General features: G+C 46.0%; 2 protein-coding genes across 12 annotated transcripts in view; one reads left to right on the top strand and one right to left on the bottom strand.

Moving 5' to 3' along the window:
- Positions 1-8,191, top strand: part of ABI1 (abl interactor 1) — a 102,661-nt gene extending 94,470 nt beyond the window's left edge. For 9 of the 11 annotated variants that reach the window (XM_029953396.1, XM_029953400.1, XM_029953398.1 and 6 more), the window contains 2 exons: positions 1,758-1,943; positions 6,049-8,191. In XM_029953396.1, coding sequence (XP_029809256.1) covers positions 1,758-1,943; positions 6,049-6,224 — 362 coding nt within the window. In that variant the 3' untranslated portion in view covers positions 6,225-8,191. Of the gene's footprint in view, positions 1-1,167; positions 1,204-1,757; positions 1,944-6,048 lie in introns of all 11 variants that reach the window. The other 2 variants (XM_029953397.1, XM_029953404.1) reach the window with 1 other exon arrangement.
- Positions 8,006-23,661, bottom strand: part of PDSS1 (decaprenyl diphosphate synthase subunit 1) — a 45,411-nt gene continuing 29,755 nt past the window's right edge. Inside the window, exons 14-17 of the mRNA XM_029955585.1 lie at positions 17,442-17,522; positions 17,246-17,359; positions 11,850-11,930; positions 8,006-8,455 (exon numbers count right to left, since the gene is read on the bottom strand). Coding sequence (XP_029811445.1) covers positions 8,315-8,455; positions 11,850-11,930; positions 17,246-17,359; positions 17,442-17,522 — 417 coding nt within the window. The 3' untranslated portion in view covers positions 8,006-8,314. The remainder of the gene's footprint in view (positions 8,456-11,849; positions 11,931-17,245; positions 17,360-17,441; positions 17,523-23,661) is intronic.

The raw sequence follows: 23,661 nt of genomic DNA, 5'->3' as shown, positions 1-23,661 counted from the left end.
TAATTTGGAGATAACACCAATGTAGATTGACAGCAGTTGGACATGAAGACAATGGAGTGAAAACTAAATTAGTAAGTTATATATAAGTCAAGAGTAAATGCAATTTAGGGGTGGCAAATGTGTAGTTTACACAGTAAACCAAATTAAGGATATGAGCTGTGGCTCTTTGATGTTAGGATGGATTCATACTCACTTTCTTCTCCTCTCAATAATAGCTTTGTGGAGAGGGTCAGGGCAAAAATAAACCGGAATCAGGCATTTGATGGAAAATAAATTGTAGACCTGTTTGATAGCTATCAGAATGAACGTCACTGTACAGGACGTGTTTTCTCATAAGTTTTTCTTGTACTCCGTCAGGGTAAACTAAAAATCGCAGAATTGAAATGATGATGGAAGTAGTTACCCGCAGATACTTTAAATCCGCGTCCCTTTATTATATTCCCAGCACGATGTTCCAGATAGGGTGGAATGAGCTTTAAAACCCATTTTTGACAAGTAGATTATGACTTCTTTCTTTGGTCACGTAAATAGCCCCAGAAATTGGCTTTTGAGTTAGTAGGTTTAGTATTCTATATTTCTCCCCTGCAGATATTATTTAATTCCTGTATCAATTTGTGTCAAAGAATTTTTATGTCTTTAGCTTCCAAAGAAATTTATGGGTCAGAAATTTGAAATCTGAATTAAGAATTAGTCGTGTGTTTTGGCTTTGGATTCCTTCCTTTTGGGATCTTTGTTACCGGGAACCATCCCAGCTCCGAGAGCCTAGTTGTGCCTGGCCTCTTCTCATCTCACTGTCGACACCCTTGATTCCTTAAGTCACACACATACACGCACCACACCCATCTGCAGCTTGAGGTATGAGTTGTTTTTATTGTTTTCCATGATATAAGTTCCTTTTTGTTTGTTTGTTTTTAATTATATCTTCCCGTAAAACCTTAGTAAAAAAGTCTTTATTGTGGATGTACTCTGAGAAAGTTGGGTCTTTAGGAGCCAGTCTTTCCCCCATCCCACGCTCAGGTTTTACCTGCAGTAATGCAAGAATCTTAGCTTCCTTTCTACATTTAACAAGTTGATTATGAATACAAACAGTTTTGAAAATATTCAGCATTTTGTATTAGCTTGGAATTATTTAATTTCTAATTTAATTTTCTCTTGTTTAAATAATAGAAAACCTACACATAGTAGCAGACCACCAGTACAAAGGTTGGTACCACCAACCTTTTTCTTGATTAAAACAGACAAAAATAAATACTTCACTCACTGGAGGCTTATTTCTGGGGAACTAAGATAACTAAAAGCCAAATCAGGGACCTGAATGTGCACAGTGATTGGTTATCAAACCACATAGGAAATGGTACTCCTAACATTTACAATAGTCCAAATGAGAAATGTGACCTAAGGCTTATTTAAAAGGAGGTAGGCCAAAGGGTAATGTTTGTTCCTATCGCAGCCTTGGAGTAAGGAAACTTTTTTTACTCCTATAATCTTTATAAAAAGAGACATTGTTTCCTAACCTCCTGCATTCATTTATTTGTAGCACTTCCTAATACCTTTATTTTTAGCTCATTTTATTATCGCTTATATTATTACTAAGAGTAGTAGAAGCTCTAACACACCAAGCTTTTATTCCTAATCATTGCATGTTTTATTACAGTGCATGCTATATACAAATTAGAGCTTTCTTCATTCTTCTTTTAACTTAAGAATTTTCGTTTACTCTAATTTCTGATTCAAATTAATGATCTGAATTCTTTCAGTTGCTGACAGTCCGACTCCGCCGCCGCCGCCGCCCCCAGATGACATTCCCATGTTTGATGACTCCCCGCCTCCGCCCCCACCCCCCCCAGTGGATTATGAAGACGAGGAGGCTGCAGTCGTTCAGTACAATGACCCGTATGCAGACGGGGATCCTGCATGGGCCCCCAAGAATTATATTGAGAAAGGTAAGGTGCAGTCATCATTGAACCGAGGTGAAGGAAAGCAACCTAATTACAGAATTTTTAGAACTATAAAGAACATCTGATAGTCCAGTGTTTTCAACCCTTTGAATAAACATTTTTGAGAGAGAGAAAGAGAACGAACGAACACAGGGTAGGGGTAGAGAGAGGAGGAGACAGAGGTCCAAATTGGCTTCACGCTGACAGCACAGAGCCTGACATGGGGCTCAAACCCATAAACCGGGTGATCGTGACCTGAGCCAGAAGCCAGGCACTGAGCCGCTAGGGGCCCCAGCCTTTTGGATAGCCTTAACCAGCCAAAATAATTTCATCAAACCTTATTTCCTGTACATTTCCATTTTAAAGGGATGATCTTTATTTTTAAAATTAAAAGTGTATTTATTGTTAGATGTGCTCTTTCAAATGACAAAAGCTGGAGGTGAACTTGCCTGCTCGCATTTTATAGAGGAAACCAGTGAGGCACAAAGTAGCAGTTAAACGACGTACTAAAGTTAAAGACTTAAAGCAAAATTTCTAAACTCTTACAAATCAAAGGGGAACCTTTAGAGTTCTGAAAAGTGTTCATAATGTGGTCAGTCAATTTGATTGCCTTTGGCATATATTCCCTTCCGTCGGCTTTACTTGATTAAATGACTTTACACAAGTAGCTGTGTGGCTCTCCAGACCCGCAGCATTTTCTCGTGCCCGAGTTTTGAGTACATGGCACAAAGGGAACTTGCTGTTTTCCTTTTCTACGTACGTGTGTGTGTATTTAAATTTGTTTAGTTGATACAGCGCTGCATTGGTTTCCGGTTGTGCAGCATAGTGATTCAGCATCTCTGTAGGCTGTACTCCGCTCACTTCGAGTGTAGCTGCCGTCTGTCACTATAAACAAGCTATTACAGCACCAGTGTCTGCGTTCTCTATGCTGTACGTACCTTTTTAAATATTTTTAAGCAGTAAATATTCTACATACTGTTCAGGAAATCTTGAATATTCTACTTTATGTTTAGATTTTCCTATACCTTCAAACAGAGATATGTTATGGTTATTTTGAAGGTGATAAACTTAAATAGTCTTGAATTGTGTACCTGTACTTCCTGGGTTGGAAAAGCAAATTTAACTTTACGTTGGGACTACAATGGAACTAACAAAAAATTGATAAATTTGAAATAATATAATGTTTAATACACTTGACAATAGAGCAGAATTTAAAAAATGTTTTTACAAATTGAAATAATGGTCTTAAGTTAGTGGTCATCACACATGTTCTGTAAAAGACCAGATAATAAATATATATTTTTAAAGTTTATTTATTTTGAGAGGGAGAGGGAGAATCCCAAGGAGGCTCTACACTGCCAGTGCAGAGCCTGACGCAGGACTTGAACTCACAAACTATGAGATCATGACCTGACCTGAGCCAAAATCAAGAGTTGCATGTTGTTTAAAATGTGCTGAACCACCCAGGTGCCCCGTAAAGAAATTTAACTTAAAAAATGGAGGTATAATTACACAACAACATTCTGTCAGTTTACAACATAATGATTAGATATGTTTTGCAAATGAAATATTTTTAAGTTTGCCAACTCTGCAGTCTGTTTTGTCACAACTATGCAGCCCTGCTGTTGTAGCACAAAAGCAGCCATAGACGCCACATAGTGAGTGGATGTGTCTGTCCATGTTCCAATAAAACTATTTTTATTTTTTATGTTTTGAGAGAGCATGAGTTGGGGAGAGGAATAGATGGGGTGTGGGGGTGCGGGACAGAGGGTCTGAAGTGGGCTCTGTGCTGACCGCAGTGAGCCCCACGTAGGGCTCAAACTCAGCTTGCGAACTGGGAGATAGACCTGAGCCACAGATAGGTGCTCAACTGACTGAGCCACCCAGGTGCCTCCAGGAAAACTTTATTGACAGAAAAGGCAGTAGCTTGGATTTGGCCATGGGCCATTGTTTGCTGATGCATAGTCTAAATCAGAGTTGAGATTCAGGAGGATTGTATTTAAAGCCCTTTTTTTTTTTTAAGTTTGCTTATGTATTTTGAGAGAGTGAATCCCAAGCAGGCTCTGCGCTGTCAGCATGGAGCCCACTGTGGGGCTCAGTCCCATGAACACGAGATCATGACCTGAACTGAAATCAAGAGTTGAATGCTTAATTAACCAACTGAGCCACCCAGACACCCCTATATTTAAAAGCCTTTTTATTTTTAAATAGTTACTTTTATAATCACAAAATGAATAAGGTCTGGTTTAATAGGATTTTAGTTGAATGTATTAATGGTAAGTCGTGACTGTTCTAAAAGCCATTTTCTCATGTAGAAGTAGGATTAGAGTCTTAGACTTTGAGTTCCAAAAAAATCTTACATCCAGAAGGGGGAGTCTAGCTATTAATATGAATTAGATTCTGGGGAGTGGAATGGACACCACATTTTCATGGTTAAATCCTCAGTAGGAAGCATTATTATATGAGAGAATATGTGCACTGGAAGGAGGGGTGGTGGGGGACGATAGGATTGATTTATAAAAGGACTTGGAAAATAGAAACAATTCATCTGGTTCAGTACCTTTACCAGCTGTTGGTCGAAGTGGATCTAAAGGCATGAGGGAATTTCTGAATAACTTTGAGGATATGAGGCTTTTGTCACGACCACTTTCAAAGTCATCTACACTACACAGACGGACCCATTTAGACTCTCAGGGCAGAGAAATTAGTGTTACCAAAGCTAAAAATAATAAATAACAAATTAATAAGTACTATGTTGGCTATTTAAATTTTTACACTCTTTTCCCTACTAGTGGTTTTCTAGTAATCATTCATTTTCTTGAATGGATATTTAGCCAAAACCAATACCAAGACAGTTACTTATTCTGTATGTTGTAGTGAGCTTGTAGTCAGTCACAGGACTGATTCTGCTGCAGGATTAAAATGGAGGCCAAGGGACTTGGTGAGTTTATGTAATACAGTCTTGTAAAGGGAAAGAAAGTTCTGTGTGTTTTTAAATTTTTAGTAAATGGTTCTATGGATCAATCCTTCAGTTCTTTATTATAATTCACAAATTCAGAATAATTGTGAGGAGAAGCGGTCTTTCTTAGGGGAAAGTGAGTTCTGGAATATCTTAAGTATCTTAAGAACTATTTTAAGAAAAAGATAACAGGAGGTAATCAGTGAAAATGTGACATACCCTTTCTCATACACTAGAAAACTGCATGTAACTTTGGAACTATGTAGATACAAAGGCAGAATGAAGGAACCGTTAAATTCATAAATCCCCAGTTGTTTAGAAAACTAGTGATTTTCTGACGACTATCCTTTCCACAGCACTGTTATAAAGGAAGTGAATATTTTGAACTCAAAATAATCAAATACCACAGAATTGCAAACAGTTCTCTAATTAATTAATGGGTCTCTTTTCACCTATTTACCCTTAAAAAGACATCCTGTTGGGGTGTCTGGGTAGCTTAGTTTGTTAAGCGTCCAACTTCGGCCCAAGTCATGATCTTATGGTTTGGGGGTTTGAGCCCTAAGTTGGGCTCTGTGCTGACAGCTCAGAGCCTGGAGCCTGTCTTCAGATTCTCCCTCTCTGCCCCTCCCCTGCTCACACTCTTGTCTCTGAACAATAGACATTAAAAAAAAAATAAAAAATCCTGTTGACCTTTAAAATGTGTAAATCTTTTTTTTTTTTTTTTTTTTTTAAATCTAGGGATAGCCCCATAATTAGGTAGCTGGAGTTGTTACCTGACTTACTGATTGGCTCTGTAGCTTTGCCTAGTACTTCGGAAATGGTACTTCGCAGAGGTTGGCACTTAGTAGAAATTTGAACAAATGAAACATTCAGGACTAAAATTGGGAGATCATTCCTGGATGGATTGGTTGAAATTACTGACTTACTGGCTAGTCAAATTGTCAGTTTTGTCCTAGGACCAAGCTAGTGATTTAGGCACATTGGTTGGCCACTGACTTACCTGTATGTATTAATGTAAGAATTAACAGTTTTCATAAGTAGTTGGTTTTTGCTGTACTATAGATTTAATTTTGGCATTACATTTTAAAATTCATTTCATGTTGGAAATAGTACACTTACACTTAACATGGCATTTTGACTCTTTTTCCATAGTTGTGGCAATATACGACTATACGAAAGACAAGGATGACGAGCTATCATTTATGGAGGGTGCAATCATTTATGTCATCAAGAAAAACGACGACGGCTGGTATGAAGGCGTGTGCAACCGCGTGACCGGCCTGTTCCCCGGGAACTACGTGGAGTCAATCATGCACTACGCCGATTAGGTTCGCGGCTTTTAAAGTAGGTTCTCCTTACTCAGTCAGACTGTGGGACCATTACGGTTAACAGAATTGTCTTAAAATGTTTTCAAACGTGCCCATACTTTCAGGACATGCTGTTTTACTGGTATAACTGAATGTCTACCTGTAAGCATAAGTCTAGAGGCAGTTTGTGTATTGCTGAGCAGCAGTCAGTACCGGAGGCTGTCCACACCTGCTTACGTCCTTACTTACACAGTTACCTTTATGACCAGCCTGAGCATTCTGGGGGAGTGGGGTAGAGTATTTAACAAATCCTGATTCAGACTGTACCATTACATGTTTCCGTGCAGCATGGTTACTAACGCTATGTCAGACTAATATTAAAATCAGAAAACTTCAATCCTGGTGCTGGTCATACTTCTTGTTTAGACTTTCTCATTCTTGAAATATACTATTTGTTTAAAGCATGCATACAAATTTATGTATTGAAATATACTTAAAAAATCCAAGATGCTTCCAATTTGTGTAATATTTACTTGGAGTACTCGTACTTAGGTCTCTTGAAATGAATTGAGTCTCTAAGGTCTCCATGTGAAACAAAGGTTTATCTGTAATGTTGTAATTTGTACCTAAGTTTTTTAATGAGTGAATTTGCATTATAAATTTTTTCCATTCATAAATACAAGTGAACCAAAGGTTTTTGTCCTTTCCTTCACTGGTTTGCTTTTAAAATAAATGAATAAATGAATAAATAAATAAATAAATAAATAAATAAAATATACTGATTTATTGCAGAATTATGGTTCTATTTTCTCAATATATTAACTTGGAAAAAAAATATTAGCCTTATCTCAACCTGTCCCAACGGCAGTGATGAATTTTTGCAGATTTAAAATCTGAGATGGGTATTTACAAGTCAATCTACTGAATTCCTTTTCTAACATGATTTTTTCAAAGCTAAGAAAATGTGTCAAAGTGTGCACACTCGGTGTGGTCAGATTCTTAGGAAAAGCCGTGTGTCCTTCTGTTTTCCAGTGGACTGTTGTAGTGGCTCAGTGAGAGGAAACTAAGTCTCTTTTATGTAATGTTTTTGTAGACGTGGGTGCAATTGACTTTTCAATAGGCACTATTAATCCATTACCTGGCACTAGCAACATAAAAAGGTTTTCAAAGGAAAATAATTCAAAAAAAGGTGGATCATGTATTAATCAGTGAACAGGGAATATATACCTGACCAACAGATTTTTACTGTCTTTTGAAATAATTGAAATGCAACACATGCACTTTGTGTGGCTCCTCTTAAGGGAAGGTTGGAGGGATGTTTTTTTCTTATCTTGTGTGTAATTCTATCTTGCCTAGGATATTAAAGTAGAGCACTCGAGTGTGGGTTTCTTGTGTACTGAGAATTTGTTTGGATATCAAATTGCAGTTATGTACTGGGCGTTACAGACTTCTAACAGCATAGGAAATGGTAAGACTAGTGCAAAACATTTATTTCTAAAAATTAAAGGCCATTATTGCTACCAAATCAATGTGACTGTTGTATATGCATTTTGCCTTTGTTAATTTTAAACATGATTTCAGTATCCCTAGTGATCGGCTAGCTACCTTTTTCATTTTTTCAAGTGGAATGTTCTCTTAATTTTGTATATAACCTGTTGTCTAAATTTTATGTACAGTCTTTTATAATAAACCATTCTCCTACATGAAATTTTGGATACTGTTAAAATCTTAACTAATGTGGATTGAGATGTAGACTTCACAATTTTGTGACCTTTACTCCTCTGGTGAAACAATATAAACCATTTGAATTTTAACATTATTTATTTGTGTAATGGCTTTACATGTGGATCTTAACTGTGTAAACAATACCACATATAACCATCAAGATACCTCTACGAGGATTTGCAGGACTAGAGTGACAGATTCAGATGGTTTAATTACATTTAAAAAGTTTTCTGAAAAACTGCCAATAAAAAAATTGCCCATCAGTAAGGTTGAAATGATTTTCTTTAAATGATTTTTGGTTATCTGCACGTGAAGCAAAGTACATTTCACAAAATCCTTTAGGCACAGTCTGGTAAAATAGCTGCCAGAAATAACAGAAAGCGTTGTCATTTGTCCCTTGTAAGAACAATTTCTGAAAGCTGTATGAGGGCGTCTCTTTCAGGGGACGGTCGAAGCTTACTGATCTCTCTTATGGCTTCGTGGCAGTACTGCTGGGCGAGGTAGGTGGTCTGCTGCACGCCGTCACTCTGGGGGGGGGGTGCGGAACAAGAGAACAGATGCGTCACTCCCTGAATCGGCTCTGAAAACCCTGCTACGGTGGAGAATTAGAATGTACTTATTTTTTAAATGTTTTATTTATTTTTGAGAGACCGAGACAGTGCGAGCAGGGGAGGGTCAGAGAGAGAGGGAGACACAGAGCCTGACGCGGGGTTCGAACCCACGAACTGTGAGATCGTGACCTAAGCCGAAGCCAGATGCTCAACCGACTGAGCCCCCTAGGCGCCCCTAAAATGTACTTTTGAGTTCAGGTTAATCCACAGCCAAACTAGGTTCCAAGTGTTGTCCCACCTCCTCGTTCCGGCTGCTTTGGGCACTCTTCTCGGAGTGAAGCTAACACAGCAGCGAACTTGTGAGTTTCAAATAACCATCTACCTTCCCTGATTTTTAAAGTTCTACATGTATACAGTATCTGTTAATTTTTAAATGAAAAGAATCTAAAGTTGGAAAAACACAATATATAATAAAAGTACAGAGCCCGTATGATGAAAACCAAGTTTACTTCTTCCAAAGGCACCAGCTTTATCTGTTGGTTTTGAGATCTTAAATGAGCAACTGTGGCTAACTAGTCTGTTGCCTCCCTGCTAAGGAGGACGGTTTAGCGCACCCAGCCTACACTGCTTTTTTTGACCGTTCTATTCCATCTTTTAGTTCTTTGCTTAATTCCTTTCGTCGTCATGTAGCGTCAACTTCTCACTTTATCTCAAGGATACCAGTGCTCCTATTCTTTGTACTTTTACACTATAGAGATTTGCATTCTCTTTTTTAACTGTTTTTATGTTGGTTCTAAAAGTTGAACACCGGGGCACCTGGGTGGCTGAGTCGGTTAAGCCTCCAACTTCGGCTCAGGTCATGATCTCACGTTCGTGGGTTCGAGCCCCGCATTGGGCTCTGTGCTGACAGCTAGCTCAGAGCCTGGGGCCTGCTTCCCATTCTGGTCTCCCTCTCTCTTCCCCTCCCCGCTTATGGTCTGTCTGTCTCAAAAATAAATAAAAAAAACATTAAAAAGTTAAAAAAAAATTAAAGTTGAATACTAATAAGATACTATTTCCACAATAGAAAAATGTTTACTGCAGAATCAAGTCAAGGCCCTAATGAGAATAGAATATTAGTAACATTGGTCTGAAAAGTTCTGGTTTTCTGAACTTTACCAATTGACACGGAACAGGACACGTTTCCGTTTACTCTGCCTTAGCGTACAGAAGCCACTTCTGAATGTAACTGCTTCCTCTTTGGGAAGGGAACTCCTAATTCCTATCTTTCCACTGACTTCATCGTTCTGTTCGTTGTTGAGGCTGACTGCCCTCCAGCTCTAGGGGACAGCTGTCGCCATCAAACTCTAGTTCATTCTGCTGGTTTGAGGGCCTGCATCTTTTCTTTCTTGGTGTTTCCATGTTGTTACTGAAATACACTCACAGATAACTCAGAGAATGGGTACTGGAAGTCAACCTTATATATATATTTAAGTATTTATTTTGACAGAGAAAGGAAACGAGTGAGGGCGGGGCAGAGAGGGAATCTCAAGCAGGCTCTGCACTGACAGCGCAGAGCCAGATGCAGGCCTCAGACTCCTGAACCGTGAGATCATGACGAGAGCCAGCGTCGGATGCTTAGCCGATTGAGCCGCCCAGGCGCCCCAACTTTATATAGTTTTTAAGAGCGATGACTTCTGCCTTTCTATAACATCCTTGTTTTAAAAGGTTTCCCCATCAGGGTGCCTCAGTGGCTCAGATGGTTATCTCGTGGTTTGGGAGTTCGAGCCCCACCCTGGGCGCTGTGCTGCCAGTGCGGAGCCTGCTTGGGATCCCCTCTCTCCCTCTCCTGCTCATGCTTGCTCTCTCAAAAATAAAAATAAAAATAGCCTAAAAAAAAAGTGTCCTCAATATTTGGAAGGCCTTGCTTTCTGCTCTCTATCATCCAGTCATTTTGCAACACACTGAGCCGGTTTTGGTGTCTTCTCCTTTTGTAGAGGCCACTCTTTAGATTTTGTTTTTTGTTCTCTTCCTGAAATATCTGTTACCTCATTGTACTGATCCTCTGAAAGCTTTTATCATTTTCTTCCCTTGCTGTTTATATTTTCGAAGATCAGCTAAATTTCACATTTGCACTCTTCTTTGGAGTTTTAAACTTTCTTAGAGCTTGTTCTTTTCTTTAAATATCGAGTTTTTGTTTTATGGATACAGTATTTTTCACCCCTCACCCCAATGATATTTTTCCCCGTTTCTGTCCATCTTGGTCTCAGCAAGCTTTACTCAACCAGCTAGCAATCCTGCCGAGTAAATCCTACTTGTCCGTCTCTAATAACGAAAGAGCGGCTAGGAGCTCTGGGTGAAAGGAGAGAGAATTCAGAGGTCTCTGGAGAATGTGTTAAGAGAACATTCTTGTACTTGCCTCACTGCATTTCTGCCTGGGCTTGCTGCAGCCTCACGGCTTTGCTAAGAGCGACGATTCGTCTTCCCTCCGCAGTCCCACTTCTCCCTTCCGCTGTCGGTCAGACCGCTCGGACACCAGAACCTTCCCCAGGCCCTCGACTTCTTTATTAGCTACATCCCCTTCTCACACTAACTTTTGAATAGTGCTGCCAAACTACCCACCACAAAGGTTGTAGCAAATTATGATGCTTAACAGCACAGAGAATTAAGAAGAGAAATCTATCCTTTGGAGGGGCCTTGCTTTTTGGAAATCTTACAAGTTATTACTTGGAATTCTTTCAAGTGCTGCACTAATCACAGATCGCGGGCCACACATCGGCTTACTAAAAATTGCTTGCTCCGTGTCATTCATTAGATTTCTTGGCTCCAAAGGACCCTGGATTTGGAATTTGGAGACAGCTCATTCTCAAAAGACAGTTATTGAAACTAAAGAGGTAAAAGTCCTGAGGATATGTGGCCCTAAATCTGAAATAAGCTCCCAGTCCCAGAAGGCCGCCTGTCCTTTGTGGGTTTTTGTTTGGTTTTTGTTTCGGTTTGTCACGTTACTGTTGACTGCAGTTAAGAGGGTGAGGCAAGACCCTGCCGGCGTAGGCGGCTGGCAGCCGAGGACCTGGCTGGGGCCGCCCGCAGGGCCGCCGGGGGCTCGGGGAGCGCTGCTGGCAGTCTACTGGGTCGCAGCCCTGACGGCCCGTTACAATCACTTGGGTAGCGTGTAAAAAAAAAAAATCCTAATGTCCAAGCCTTACCCAAGGCCAATTAAGTCTTTAGAAAGAATTTTAGAAGACAAAAGAATTACACAAGTTTCTCCCTGTTTTTGTCAAATCAACAATTGACCACACTTGGGTTTTGCATCTAAAATTTGTTACATTATTTGGCTAAATAAGTTTGCCGAGTTGTACCTGCTCCTTTCTTCTCTGTAAAATAACCTTACCTGTAACACGTACTGTCGAGCTCTGTCCACGTCTCCCGGGAAGCTGAACCGTCTCATGATCATAGCATTCATTTCTGGGAACTGATCATAAAGAAAGAAAATCCATTTACTGCTCTTGTGAGAAGCAAATGTTCTACCACTTAGTTTTGTAACAACAGAAGAAAGCAAAAAGGTGGTTACATGTTTAGATGACGTGGGGTGGGGGGAAGGGGCAGTAAATTGTAGCAATTAAGGCAGCAGAGCTAAGAGTGGCCATTTTCCACGCCCAGGTGCTGTGCTTGGTGCCCAAGAGAGGCCGCTGGTGATGCTTGCTCCCTCTGGGGTTCCTTCTGTTCTAGCCTCGGGTCCAGCACTGGATAAGAGCGCGCGGAGGAACAAAGTCCATCCCTAACGTCTCCCTGCTGGCTGCTCTGCTGTCCCCACGCTGCAGACTGCACCAGAGCCACTGAGGCCTGCTGGACACTCCCTTAGTCTTCTGTTCAGTAGGGCTGGGGGCTAAGGCACGCATTTCTAACAGGTTCTAGATGACGTGGATTTTGCTGGTCTCTGCTGACACCTTGAGAAGCACTGGTTTAGGATGCGCGTGGCAATTAGGCCTTCTACTTTGAGTGCCACGCCGAGTGACCCTGAAAGCTACGGGGAGGGGGGCGGATCTGAGCAGAGCTCTGCCTCAGCAGCGCATCAAGTGGAGCAGAGCAAGGGGCGCTCAATGCTGACTGCGCCCTGGAGGCAGGTGGGAAGTGTGCGGCTCCTGGGATCTGCTCCCAAAGACTGGCTATGCGGGGGGTGGGGTCTGTCCTGGGCGCCGGGATTTGAAAAGTTCTCCAGGTGTTTTTGATGTGCAGCCAAGGTTGAGAACCACTGACTCAGAGGAGACCGAGGTAGAGACAGGTTGCTGTGGTTGACTACAAAGAAGACCAAAGTTAAAATGGCACTAAGAGGGGGGAAAATGCATATATTAAAGATAAAATCTGTATTCTGTGCTAGTTAGCAGTAATTCAGGAGAACTATCACCATTAATGAAATCAGGAAGTCGGGGCACCAAATCACTTCATTTCTAGAGGGCAAGCTCCAGTTCTGGCGCTGCCACAGCAGAGGGGGCTTCCGCCTGTGCGTCCTGGCACAGACCTCATCCTCGGCCGTGAGGGAGGGTGGTCCTGGCACAGACCTCGTCCTCGGCCGTGAGGGAGGGTGGTCCTGGCACAGACCTCGTCCTTGGCCGTGACGGAGGGTGGCTACGGGAGCGGACGGAGACCCAGGAGCTCTAACGGCTCTGGGTCCGTGAAATAAGAGGGGAGATATATTTAGTTTTGGACACATCAGTGCTTACAGCCGTTGCCAGAATTTCCCTGGCAGTGAGCCTGACGTTGCTGTCCTGTAACCACCACCACGGTGTTAGTAATCCTAGAAGAAAAAATAGGGCACACATAGAAAAACCTCAACCGGACGGCAGACGAAGAATTAAGAATGTTCCCTTCAGAGCAAAAGTCTGTGTCAGAACACAGTTCTAAACATGTAGGGGCTGCTCACATGCTTAGAAAATGTGAAGGCCAGCAGCTGGTTAGCACTTAAATCAACACCAGCGGTTTGTATTAGCTACTGGCCTTTTACAAGAATAAGCTTTACAGGAAACAAACCCAGGAAAGATCAAATCCGTCAATTTCAGCGGTAAAAAGCTAAATTAACCAGGCATTTGTCGTTGTCCCACACTCTACAACTGGGTTCTGGACGGCCGTGCCCTCGAAGCTGGCATGATAGATTGTCCTGGGCATCTGGGAAATTACCCTGTTTATGGTATATGAGGTTTTGCTGCAACACCAACAAATGTGGTAAAACGCGCTGCTCGGGTGCTTCTCTGATTCCTTTTACTATAAACAGCATTGAGAACGCAAAGCTGCAGGAAAATACTTGCATTGAGTGGGACCACATCCCTCCTGTGAGTGAGTAGTGTGTGCAGTCTTAACATGCAAACACCAAACTCTTCCCCGGGCACCGCCTCGTCCCGTGACGAGAAATGAGAAACAGAATAGGAACCACAGTTGCCTGCTTGCAAATTTGGTGAGAAATAAAATTTTTGCTCGTCCAGGCTATTTTAAGAGGAAAACCTCTTAAGAGTTGGACAGCTCCTATTCTGTGCCATGTGTCCATGAACTGTGCTACGAAGGTGACTGACGGACGGAGTGAGCTTGCTCACACAAAACCTGGGCAGCTCCAAGGGAGCGCCTGGTCCAACACCAACAGAAGCCTGTGCGGGCGGGGCCGGGGGCGGGGCCGGGGGCGGGGCCGGCACTTGGAAGTATGGCTGCAGGCTGACATAAGTCTGCTGACTTATCAAATAAGGGAAGCAGAAGAAAGGAAAAGATCGGTATTTGAGAACTAATGTAATGTCTCACATGCTCTCTCTCTCTCACCCCCCCCACCAAATACCACTTCCATTTTGTTTCTGAAGATCTCAAAATCCAACCTCTATACTGTTTAAAGAGTTAACGTGATGTTCTTGTTCTTACAGAAGATACGTACACACATATACATGGAAGGGCACTGTCCTCGCTGGCACCTCCAGAAGTCCTGAAACTTTCCTTAAATCCCCTGTACCAAGGTCTTCAAGAGACCTCTTCAGAGACAGGTCAAAAATAGTGAATTCCAAAGAGAGGGAGTTTCTATTCAGTTGCTGGTCCAACAAATTCGAATTACAAGACAACCTGTTGTGTTACAGGAAAGATGGCTTCCCAAGGTTGTCTTGGTGGAGACTCTGTTCACAAGTGGAAAAATGCAAAGAACTCCTATAATTAATTGGCAAATGAAACTCCCCCGCCCGTGGGAAAGATGGCAGAGCTCTTACAAGGACTCTGCCAAATGGGTCAGGTGGGTGACAGATCATGAAAGCTGACACAGAAGCTCTTGGTGCCACCTGCCCAGTGCCAGGGAGCGGCAGTGGCCTGCTCTGTGGGAAGCCCCGCGGGGGTGGGGTGGGGGGGCTCCGCAGGTGCCAGCTCTGTCAGCGTCAGCGCTGGCACCGCTACCACACTGGGCAGTGATGGGAGCACTGGTCTCACAGGCGGTGGGGTTTACGGTCTGCTGTGCCACTGACCACATGTTTAATTTTGGCAGTTTGCGCATCACTTTATCTGTAGAATGGGCACCACACCTGCCACAGAGAGAGTTGTGAGATTAGAGATCACGTGTGGAAGAATCCTTTGCAAACCACGAAAACAATGCATTTTCATTAAATGGAGAGACTGCACAGTCTTCTGTTATTTTGGAACTTGTTTTACCCCAAATCACTTTGAGCCCCATACGTCTTTGACACACCGCTGGCCAAGGACCCCTTTTTTGACGGTATAACCTGTAGCGGAGCCTAAACCTGGTATTTTCTTTGAAAACAACTTACACTTTTTTGGACTGACGTTTGCCGGTACGCCACAGGACGGGAACGGCTGGCCTGCTTGGGAAACCGTTCTGCCCAGAGTCACTTCCTGCGCAGCCTCACTCTGTTCCCCTTTCTAAGCAGCTGCGAGCCTTTGACTCCCTCCTGCTACTTCTGGGCAGATGGGCGCAGCGCTGGCTGGCGGGGGCAGGGCGCTGGAAGCCTCTGTGGGCTCCTTCTCCTGGCCCCTCTCTTAAGCCAGCATTTGAAATCTCTTCTGTTTACTGGCCACATCAGGGGTGATCCGTTTCCCCCCGACTTTGTCCCACTGGAGCCGAAGAAGGGAGAGGGATTCACTCCTCCTCGGTGTAGAGGAGAGTTAATCAGGGTCTTTTGAAATGCTTTCGTAGTGAAGCAATCAGACGAGGCGTCCATTCTCTACCCGTGTCTTAAGGTTCAAGAGGAGTCAGCGGCGAGCGTCCTGGGGCCCGCGACGATGATCTGTCATTGTCAGGATTCCTAAAAGCACAGCCGCCGGGCTGCTTGTGGACTGCACGCTCCTTAGGAGCAGGCTTGTTCCTCAGTCACCCTGAGAAGCGCAGGGCCTCACCGAAGGGTCCGTCCCCTCCCTTCCCCCCGCTCCTGACTCATTTACTAACCAGCGTCCGAGCAGACTAATATTTGGAGTCGGGACAGACGGCGCCCGGTGACTGATCTCTCTGGCCTCAGGCACATCTTTACGTTTACATGGTTTACGGATCCTCCATTTTGTGGGTTAAAGGTAAAGAACGTGTTCCTTGCTCATGCTCTAATGCGTACAAGGGGATTTTATAAATGTTGTCAGAACTCAGCACATGTATTAATATTCTTCTCGAGTTTTGGGCCGGCAAGTTGGTCTCACGAGGATAGAACACGCCGTTCACTCTCGCCTCTGCCTCGGCATTCCGAGAGCACAGGGCCTGCAGTGAGGACAGCCCTTCCCACCGAGGGCCCCGACAGCTCCGTTCGGGTGGGTGAGTGGGCGCCTCATTCCTCAGTCCCCAGGTCCACCCCCAGCCACCAGCCGGCCCTGAGGGGCACTACCCTGGGTATCGCTCTGCCGGACCGCAGCTAAAAGATGCTCTTTCCTTTCCTGGGTGGGAAGTCGATCAAAAGCAAGTTCGATTTGGTTTCCATCATGTCAAAATGGAATCCCTGAGTTCTATGGAAGACACAGTTTATCTTCGTAAATTTGAGAAAGAATAGAGGCAAAAATCTCTCAAAGACCAAAAGTTACTAAAATTGTAGACCAAAGAGCTAAGTCTTCATTTCATGTACTGGTGATGAACCTCTCACTGCTGTGCTAAATACCAGATATGCCCCACGCGTAAATCTACTGAAAAGATGTCCAAAGGCCAGCCGACGCCCCCCGCACCGAAGGCCACACGGGGCCCAGGCACCAGCCAGGCGGCCGGCCTCCGGGGCAGGCTCCGGGGACAGCGGCCTCAGAGGCTCCCTGGGCGGTCACGCACAGCAGCGAGTGAAGGCAGCTTTCCTTCCTTAAGTGACAGTCCCTCGATCTGGAGAAAGATGTGGTTCTGGTCGTTCTTGTAAATGTTCTTGACATGTTCAGGCAACGGACAAGTCTTTCTGAGAGCAGCAAACAGTCCCGTTAAACGTCTGGAACTGCAGAATCTCTCCTGGGCCCTTCTGAGGGGCGCTGCGGCCCCCCGCGGCCGGTCCTACAGCCCAGCCGGGCCACACACGGAAATACTCGCTACCTTAAATGCGCAAGCACCCCATTCACAGAGTACCTCCGTGAGTGCCCAGTGCGCCCTCAGCACAGCCCCGAGGGGGGAGCTGGAGGCTCTGCGGTTCCAAAGACAAGGACACACAGAAAGCTTAGAGGTAAACGCCTGGTCCCAGCATCTCGGGCGCCAGGGCCAGGATCAAGTCTCCGTCCGAGTTTTACCGAAACGCGTCTCCCACACCTCCCGCCGCCCGCGCCTGGAACACACAGCGCCGCGTCCACGCGAGCTCGGAGGCCTACCTGCTGGCAGGCGAACAGGACGGGGCCGGTGGCCAGCCCAAGCTTCAGGTCCGCGGACGTCGGTTTGCCCATCTGGTCCGAACACGCGGTGAAGTCCAACACGTCGTCTATCAGCTGGGGAAGGGAAGGGGGGCACCTAGAACCCCGCGGCCCCCCGCCGCCCCCCGCCCCCCGCGCTCACACGGCGCACACCCACCTGGAAGGCGATCCCCACGTTCTTCCCGTACTGGTAGGCGATCTCGTGCACCGCTGGGTCAGGGCCCCCGAGGACAGAGACCTGGGCCGGGAGAGGACGCGGAGGTGAGTGGCTGCCCGGGGCGGCCGGGGAGAACGCGGCGGAGGGGGACCGAACACGCAGCGATCCCGGCGCTTTCACGCGAAGGGTGTCGGCCTCGGCAGCTTTCTGGTTGTAAGGAGACCACCTTCCACCTTTCCCACTGCTTCTGGCACCCAGCACTAAACCTGTCCGAAATGGTGGCTTCGGTTTTATTTTTCTGTTGAGGAGACCTTCTTACAGGCAGAGCTAGTGTGACCCAATCACACGCGAGGTTGCCACGTGTGTAATTTCCTCATCTGTAGTTTCTTTTACTATTAAAGTTGCGGTGATTTCCCTTATTCCTCACACGTCTCAAACAGCCTCAGGCCTTGCGCTTCTCACGGATCTGGTTTCTCATTCTCAAGGGTCTTCAGGGTCCTACTGTTTCTGTATTTCTCTTGCAAGAAGTAATTACATAAACACTTTTTTTCCTTTCTTTTTCAGTGGAGGAGAACTAAGACTTCTAAGTATTTTTTAAAACCCCCAAAAGCCTAGCCGGCTCTGGTCACTGGCGCCCCACCCGCGCTGTGCTAAGCAGGCCCTGCCGCGGGCCCAGAAAACAAAGGCTGGGGGAAAACCGCAAGGGGGGGCCAGGAATGACGTCCACTCCTCCGGAGAGGAACCGTCTATGTTGACTCCTCGAGAAAGGCCGACGGGCGCGGTCTCCTTGCTGCGGTGGGTCACTGATGAGGAAGGACCCTCTGACCCTTTGCTCAGGCTTCTGTGTGGCCCAGGGGTGCGGGCTCTGCAGTTAGCCAGCTAGGGGGCATTTCCGCCACTTTGTACCACGTGATCTGACTATAGGACTCGGCATTTTGGGCTCCAGTTTCCTCGTCTGTAAAACGAGGACCGAAAGCACTTAGCTCATCGCGCTGCTGTGGGGGATGCTCGGCCGCCACCGTAAACCTCAGCAGAGTGCTGGCATCGGTCAGGACGCGAGATGCCTGCTGTTAGTGTTAATCCTCCCCCTTCTCCCGTCTCCCGGCTGCAGAAACAGGAGCTGGGTGCCGTCCCTGCCCTGAGAACGTTCTGGATGACTTAATGAAGTCTGTGACCGCATAACATGTGGCTGCGGGTCCTCAATAACAATGTGCCCGTCATGAGAGGTCAGGTGGCCACTTGAGTGAATAATAAACTCATCAGCACTCTCAACCGCACAGACCTGACCCCTGGCTGGCACGGACCCGGGGGCTACAGGGAGATTCTTTTCAACCAAGCTGAAGAATCTATGACACCGCCTGGGAGATGACTCAGACACTTTGACAAGGGTCGAGCTAGCCATCGGCTTGGCGGGAGGAGCGCGGGCGGCAAGGTCTGGGCAGCGGGGTGTGCTGAGCTCAGAGCACAATGACACCCCTCTCCAGGCAGAAATAGCTCGGAGAGCAAGCCTGTTCGTGCCGTTACCTCAACACAAAACCGCATGGAAATGCCAGCTTTCTTCCTGGAAAGTAAGAGATATTTAAAAACTCCCTTCTATTTCTAAACTCACTGGGTTAAAATTTATGGAGCACGTACGCCGAGCGCTTTGTGTTACTTAGTTAAGCCACACAGAGTCCCAGGAGATCCTCGTTGGTGGCTGGTGATGACAAGGCCTCATCACGAGCCAGAAGCCGCTCTGACTTGGCTCACACGTGACCTCCCTTACGGGCCAGGCCGGCGGGCACGGGGGCCCCGGATGTTACCGGGCTGGGACACGGTGGCATCAGAATTTGGACCCTTAACCGACAGAGCCACCCAGGCGCCCCTATCGTGTCTTCTTTATTAAAAAAGAAAATAGTGGGGATTATTGGAGCTCCATTCCTACGTTAAAAATACCGAAACAGGTGTTGTTAGAAACCAACTAAAAATGCTGGGGGAGAACGTATGCGACATAATATCACAGATAAATGGCTAATATGCTCTTTAAGAATTTTTTTAAATGTTTGTTTTTGAGAGAGAGAGACAGACAGACAGACATGAGTGGGGGAGGGGCAGAGAGAGGAGGCGCACAGAGCCTGATGCGGGGCCTGAACTCATGAACCGTGAGATCATGACCTGAGCTAAGTGGGACGCTTAACCAACTGAGCCACCCAGGCGCCCCAGGGCTAATATTCCTAATATATAAGAAGCTCTTTTTTGTTTTGTTTTAAAATTTATTTTGAGAGAGAGAGAGAGAGAGAGAGAGAGACAGGGAGAGGGAGAGAGCGCTAGCCTGGGAGGGGAAGAGAGAGAATTCCAAGCAGGCTCCAGGCTGCTGGCACAGAGACCATGACCTGAGCAGAAATCAAGAGGCGGCCGCTCACCCCACTGAGCCGCGCAGGTGCCCCTGTAAATAGGTCTTTAAAACTGGGGGTTGGGGGACCAAACACCAGCCAGAAGGTGGGCAAAAGACACAGACCGACAAATAACAAAGACTGAAGACAGAAAAATGGCCCTTCAGCACCTGAAAGGATACTCGAGTTCACTTAGGAAGGAGAGATGCAAACGAAAACCCCACTGCAACGCCGTTTGCGCCTCTATCGCCTGGCGGCCGCTGCAGAGCCTCACAGCACACTGAGGGGCGAGGCTGCGGGCAGGCAGGGCGCTCCGTGCGCTGGGGGTGAGGACACGTGAGTGCAGCCCTATGGAGGGAAAAACGGGGGGCAACAAAGCCACACGCACAACTCCCTTCCAGTACACCCCGAAGGTGCGCTGCGAACAATTCAAAAGCACACTGGGGTGCCTGGGTGGTCCGGATTCGGCTCAGGCCATGATCTCGAGATTCATGAGTTACAGCTCAGAGCCTGGAGCCTGCTTCAGAGTCTGCGTCTCCCCTTCTCTCTCTGCTCGCCCCCCACTCATGACGCATGCATGTGCTCTCTCTCAAGAATAAACATTAAAAAAAGTTTAGAAACACACTTGCATACGGTTAGGCACCATAGCAGTATTTGTTACTGTAGGCTCCTGAACGCCTAAATGCCCACACACAGGAGTGGCCGAGAAAACCACGGCACATCCACCGGAGAGGATACGAAGCGGCCGTTTAAAACATGAGGAAGGGGGGCGCCTGGTGGCTCAGTTGGGTGGGCATCTGACTCTCGGTTTCGGCTCAGGCCATGATCTTACGGTCACGAGACGGAGCCCGCACCAGGCTCTGTGGTGGGCATGGAGCCTGCCTGAGATTCTCGCTCCCTCTCTCTCAATAAAATGAAACGAGAGGAAGATTCTACAGAGCAGCATGGGCTGACTTCCCCGATACACTGTTACCGGAAGAAAGCAAGACGAAAAGGTCAGACAGACACACAAAAGGTAGCACAGCGTACTCTTCCTTGTAAGAAAGAAAGAAACGTGCATGTCACGCTGTTCACCTGTGCGGAAGGAAACGCAGGAAGGAGGAAGGAAGCAGAGACGAAGAGACCGGTCACTTACAGGGTGGGGGGAGGAGGGGAGGCCGGGACGGCGGGCAGGCCCCCTCTGCAGAGTTCCGACTTGACGAGCGATGTTAACATTTCGTACATCAAAACCACAACAGCAGCCCCCAAAACCCCAAAACAGAATCAGTTAAGTAAGAATGGGAGGGAACCTCTAACGTGGAGTAAAAAATAACCTAGCTTGTATTTCAAATAATAATATAACCACACTGAAAAGAGGTGAAAGGTAACTTTGAACCCAGATTTTTGATTATATTATCCTTAGGCTATAGAGAAAATGAACTATAAACAAATACTGAACTACCAGGGGTTTTTTGGTTGATTGTTTTCCGATTTTTAAATCCTCAGGCACGTTCTAGGGGACTAAGCACGTAAACGTGCCGTGCACACTGCGAGTCGAGCTTCTCGCTCCCGGGGAGAGGAGCTACAGATTCAGGTGCTTGCTGAGCAGCTCGGGGGGGACCCGGGGGTCCGGGCGCCGGCACCCCCAGCCCGTGCGGGGGAGGATCTGCACAGAACTGGGGCTCCCCCAAAACTTAACTCGATAGTTTACTGTTAGCCAGAAGCCTCGATTACCACACACTCTGTATATGTGTCATCTAAGGCGTTCTGACAATGGAGAACGTTCGTTAACACATCCGGAGGAGGAGAAAACTTTCACAGCACTATACTGTGTTTATTAAGAAGAAAAAGAAAGCTAACCCGCATGTAAGGATCTGTGCTGTTCTAACCTATGTGGTTCAAGGGTCAACGGTATGGAAGGATTGACTGCTGGATAAATCATGAGCCCTGTGGAATGAGTCTCAGCACGATGCCTCACTGTTCTGGATACACAGAGGTGGGAAATGAAAATACCAGAATCGAAACATGCCCATATATATATATTAAAATTTCCTATCTCTGTTCACTGGGAGGGCCCAAGGTACCTAGTGGCGAGATCTCGGTTTCCAAATACCACTCTCCACCGAAAGAACAGGGCTCATTGGAGAAATCCTAGTGCTGGGACGGACAAGATGAACCCGGAACATCTCCTGCCAGAAATGAATGAGGTGCTAGGGCACCTGGGGGCTCAGTCAGTTGAGCGTCTGACTCTTGATTTCAGCTGAGGTCGTGATCACAGGGTTGTGGGATGGAGCCCCGTGTCTGGCTCCACACTGAACATGGAGCCTGCTTGGGACCCTCTGTCTCTCTCTCTCTCTCTCTCCTCTGCCCCTCCTGCAATGTCTCTAAAATAAAAAACGATAATAGTAAAAATAAAGGAATTAAGTAAGTGCTAAAAGATTGATGGGGGCAGATTAAAAGGCCACAGAGGCCGTGTTAAAAGGCCTTCCCCACTGGCCAAATGTGGGATAACTCAGCATTCAAATAAAAAACAGTAAGTGTTATAATCTGCAGAATAAGAATCCAAAAGCCCGCAGAGATAAGATCGTCCTTAAAACAAACACCCTTTCCTGCAGGAGCATGATGTTGAAGGAGCGACGGGATTCACCGAACAGTGACTTGGCAGCCGCCGTAGGAATAAGCGTCTCAGGAAAGAATCGTAAATAAATGCAAAAACCAGAGTGAGAGTTTGATAAGAAGCGGATTTACATAATCTCAAAATCCCTCCCCAAATAGGGGGAAACAGTGACTTGAAAATGATGTAAGCTGGCAGCTTGTACTCAATCCAGTGACCAAAGCGAACATCCCCAGGAACGGCACACGGACGTCACGTCGGGGCCACGTCGGGGACTGCGCACGTGGCATCTTTTCCAGTGGTTTTCCTGCCCCAGAGGCACAACCTGTATCTAAGTCTGCGAAGCAGCAGACATCCAACTTGAAAGGCTGAATGACACATAAAAATTCCAGGTAACAGGGGCGCCTTGGTGGCTCAGTCGGTTAAGTGTCTGACTCTTGGCTTAGGCTCAGGTCATGATCTTGTGGTTCATGACATTGAGCCATGTTGGGCTCTGCGTGGATACAGTGGAGCCTGCTTGAGATTCTCTCTCTGCCTCTCCCCTGCGTATGTGCTCTCTCTTTCTCACCTCTCAAAATAAATAAATAAACTTAAAAGAAAAAATCAAGGTAGTGTAAGAGCAAAGATGGACAGAGGAGCTATTCCCGACCGAGACAGAAGATCTATGACAGCTCAGTGCAACACGAGATCCTGGATTGGGTCCTGGACCAGAAGACATCTCCCCCTTTCTTATTCTAAGATTATGACAGCTGGTCTATGTGTAGATTAGGTAAGAATATCGTACCAAAAGACACTGTTCTGCAAATACAACCCACAAAAACACACCCCATGGTGGCACACTGTGGCCTTGGAAATACAGAAACAGGAAGACAGCCCATTGGTTCCAGGCCTCACACAGCACTGGAGAGTACAGAAATTCGGGGGCAGGGGGCGGTGGGGAGAAAGAAAGAAAAACAAATGAGTGGAGAATCATCATACCCAGTTCTGGGTTTGAATCCCAGCTCAGCCACTGTCTGACTGAACACTGGACCTCTCAGGTCTCATTCCCACCAGATTTTCTGGGGAACAAACCACGGCCTCCACTGGTAAGCTCGAGTGTCTTTGGTATGACTGGCACACAAATAAGTAACCTTTCACGCAAAACTATTACTTCCATTTTCCTGTCAGTCGCTGTCATAAAATAACCCTAGAGGGGGCCTGGCTGGCTCAGTGGAGCGTGGGACTCTTGATCTAGGGGTCAGGAGTTCAAGCCCCA

Source organism: Suricata suricatta, chromosome 10, assembly GCF_006229205.1.
Source record: "Suricata suricatta isolate VVHF042 chromosome 10, meerkat_22Aug2017_6uvM2_HiC, whole genome shotgun sequence".
In the NCBI taxonomy this organism is placed as follows: Eukaryota; Metazoa; Chordata; class Mammalia; order Carnivora; family Herpestidae; genus Suricata; species Suricata suricatta.
This window is presented reverse-complemented; position numbering and strand designations above follow the sequence as displayed.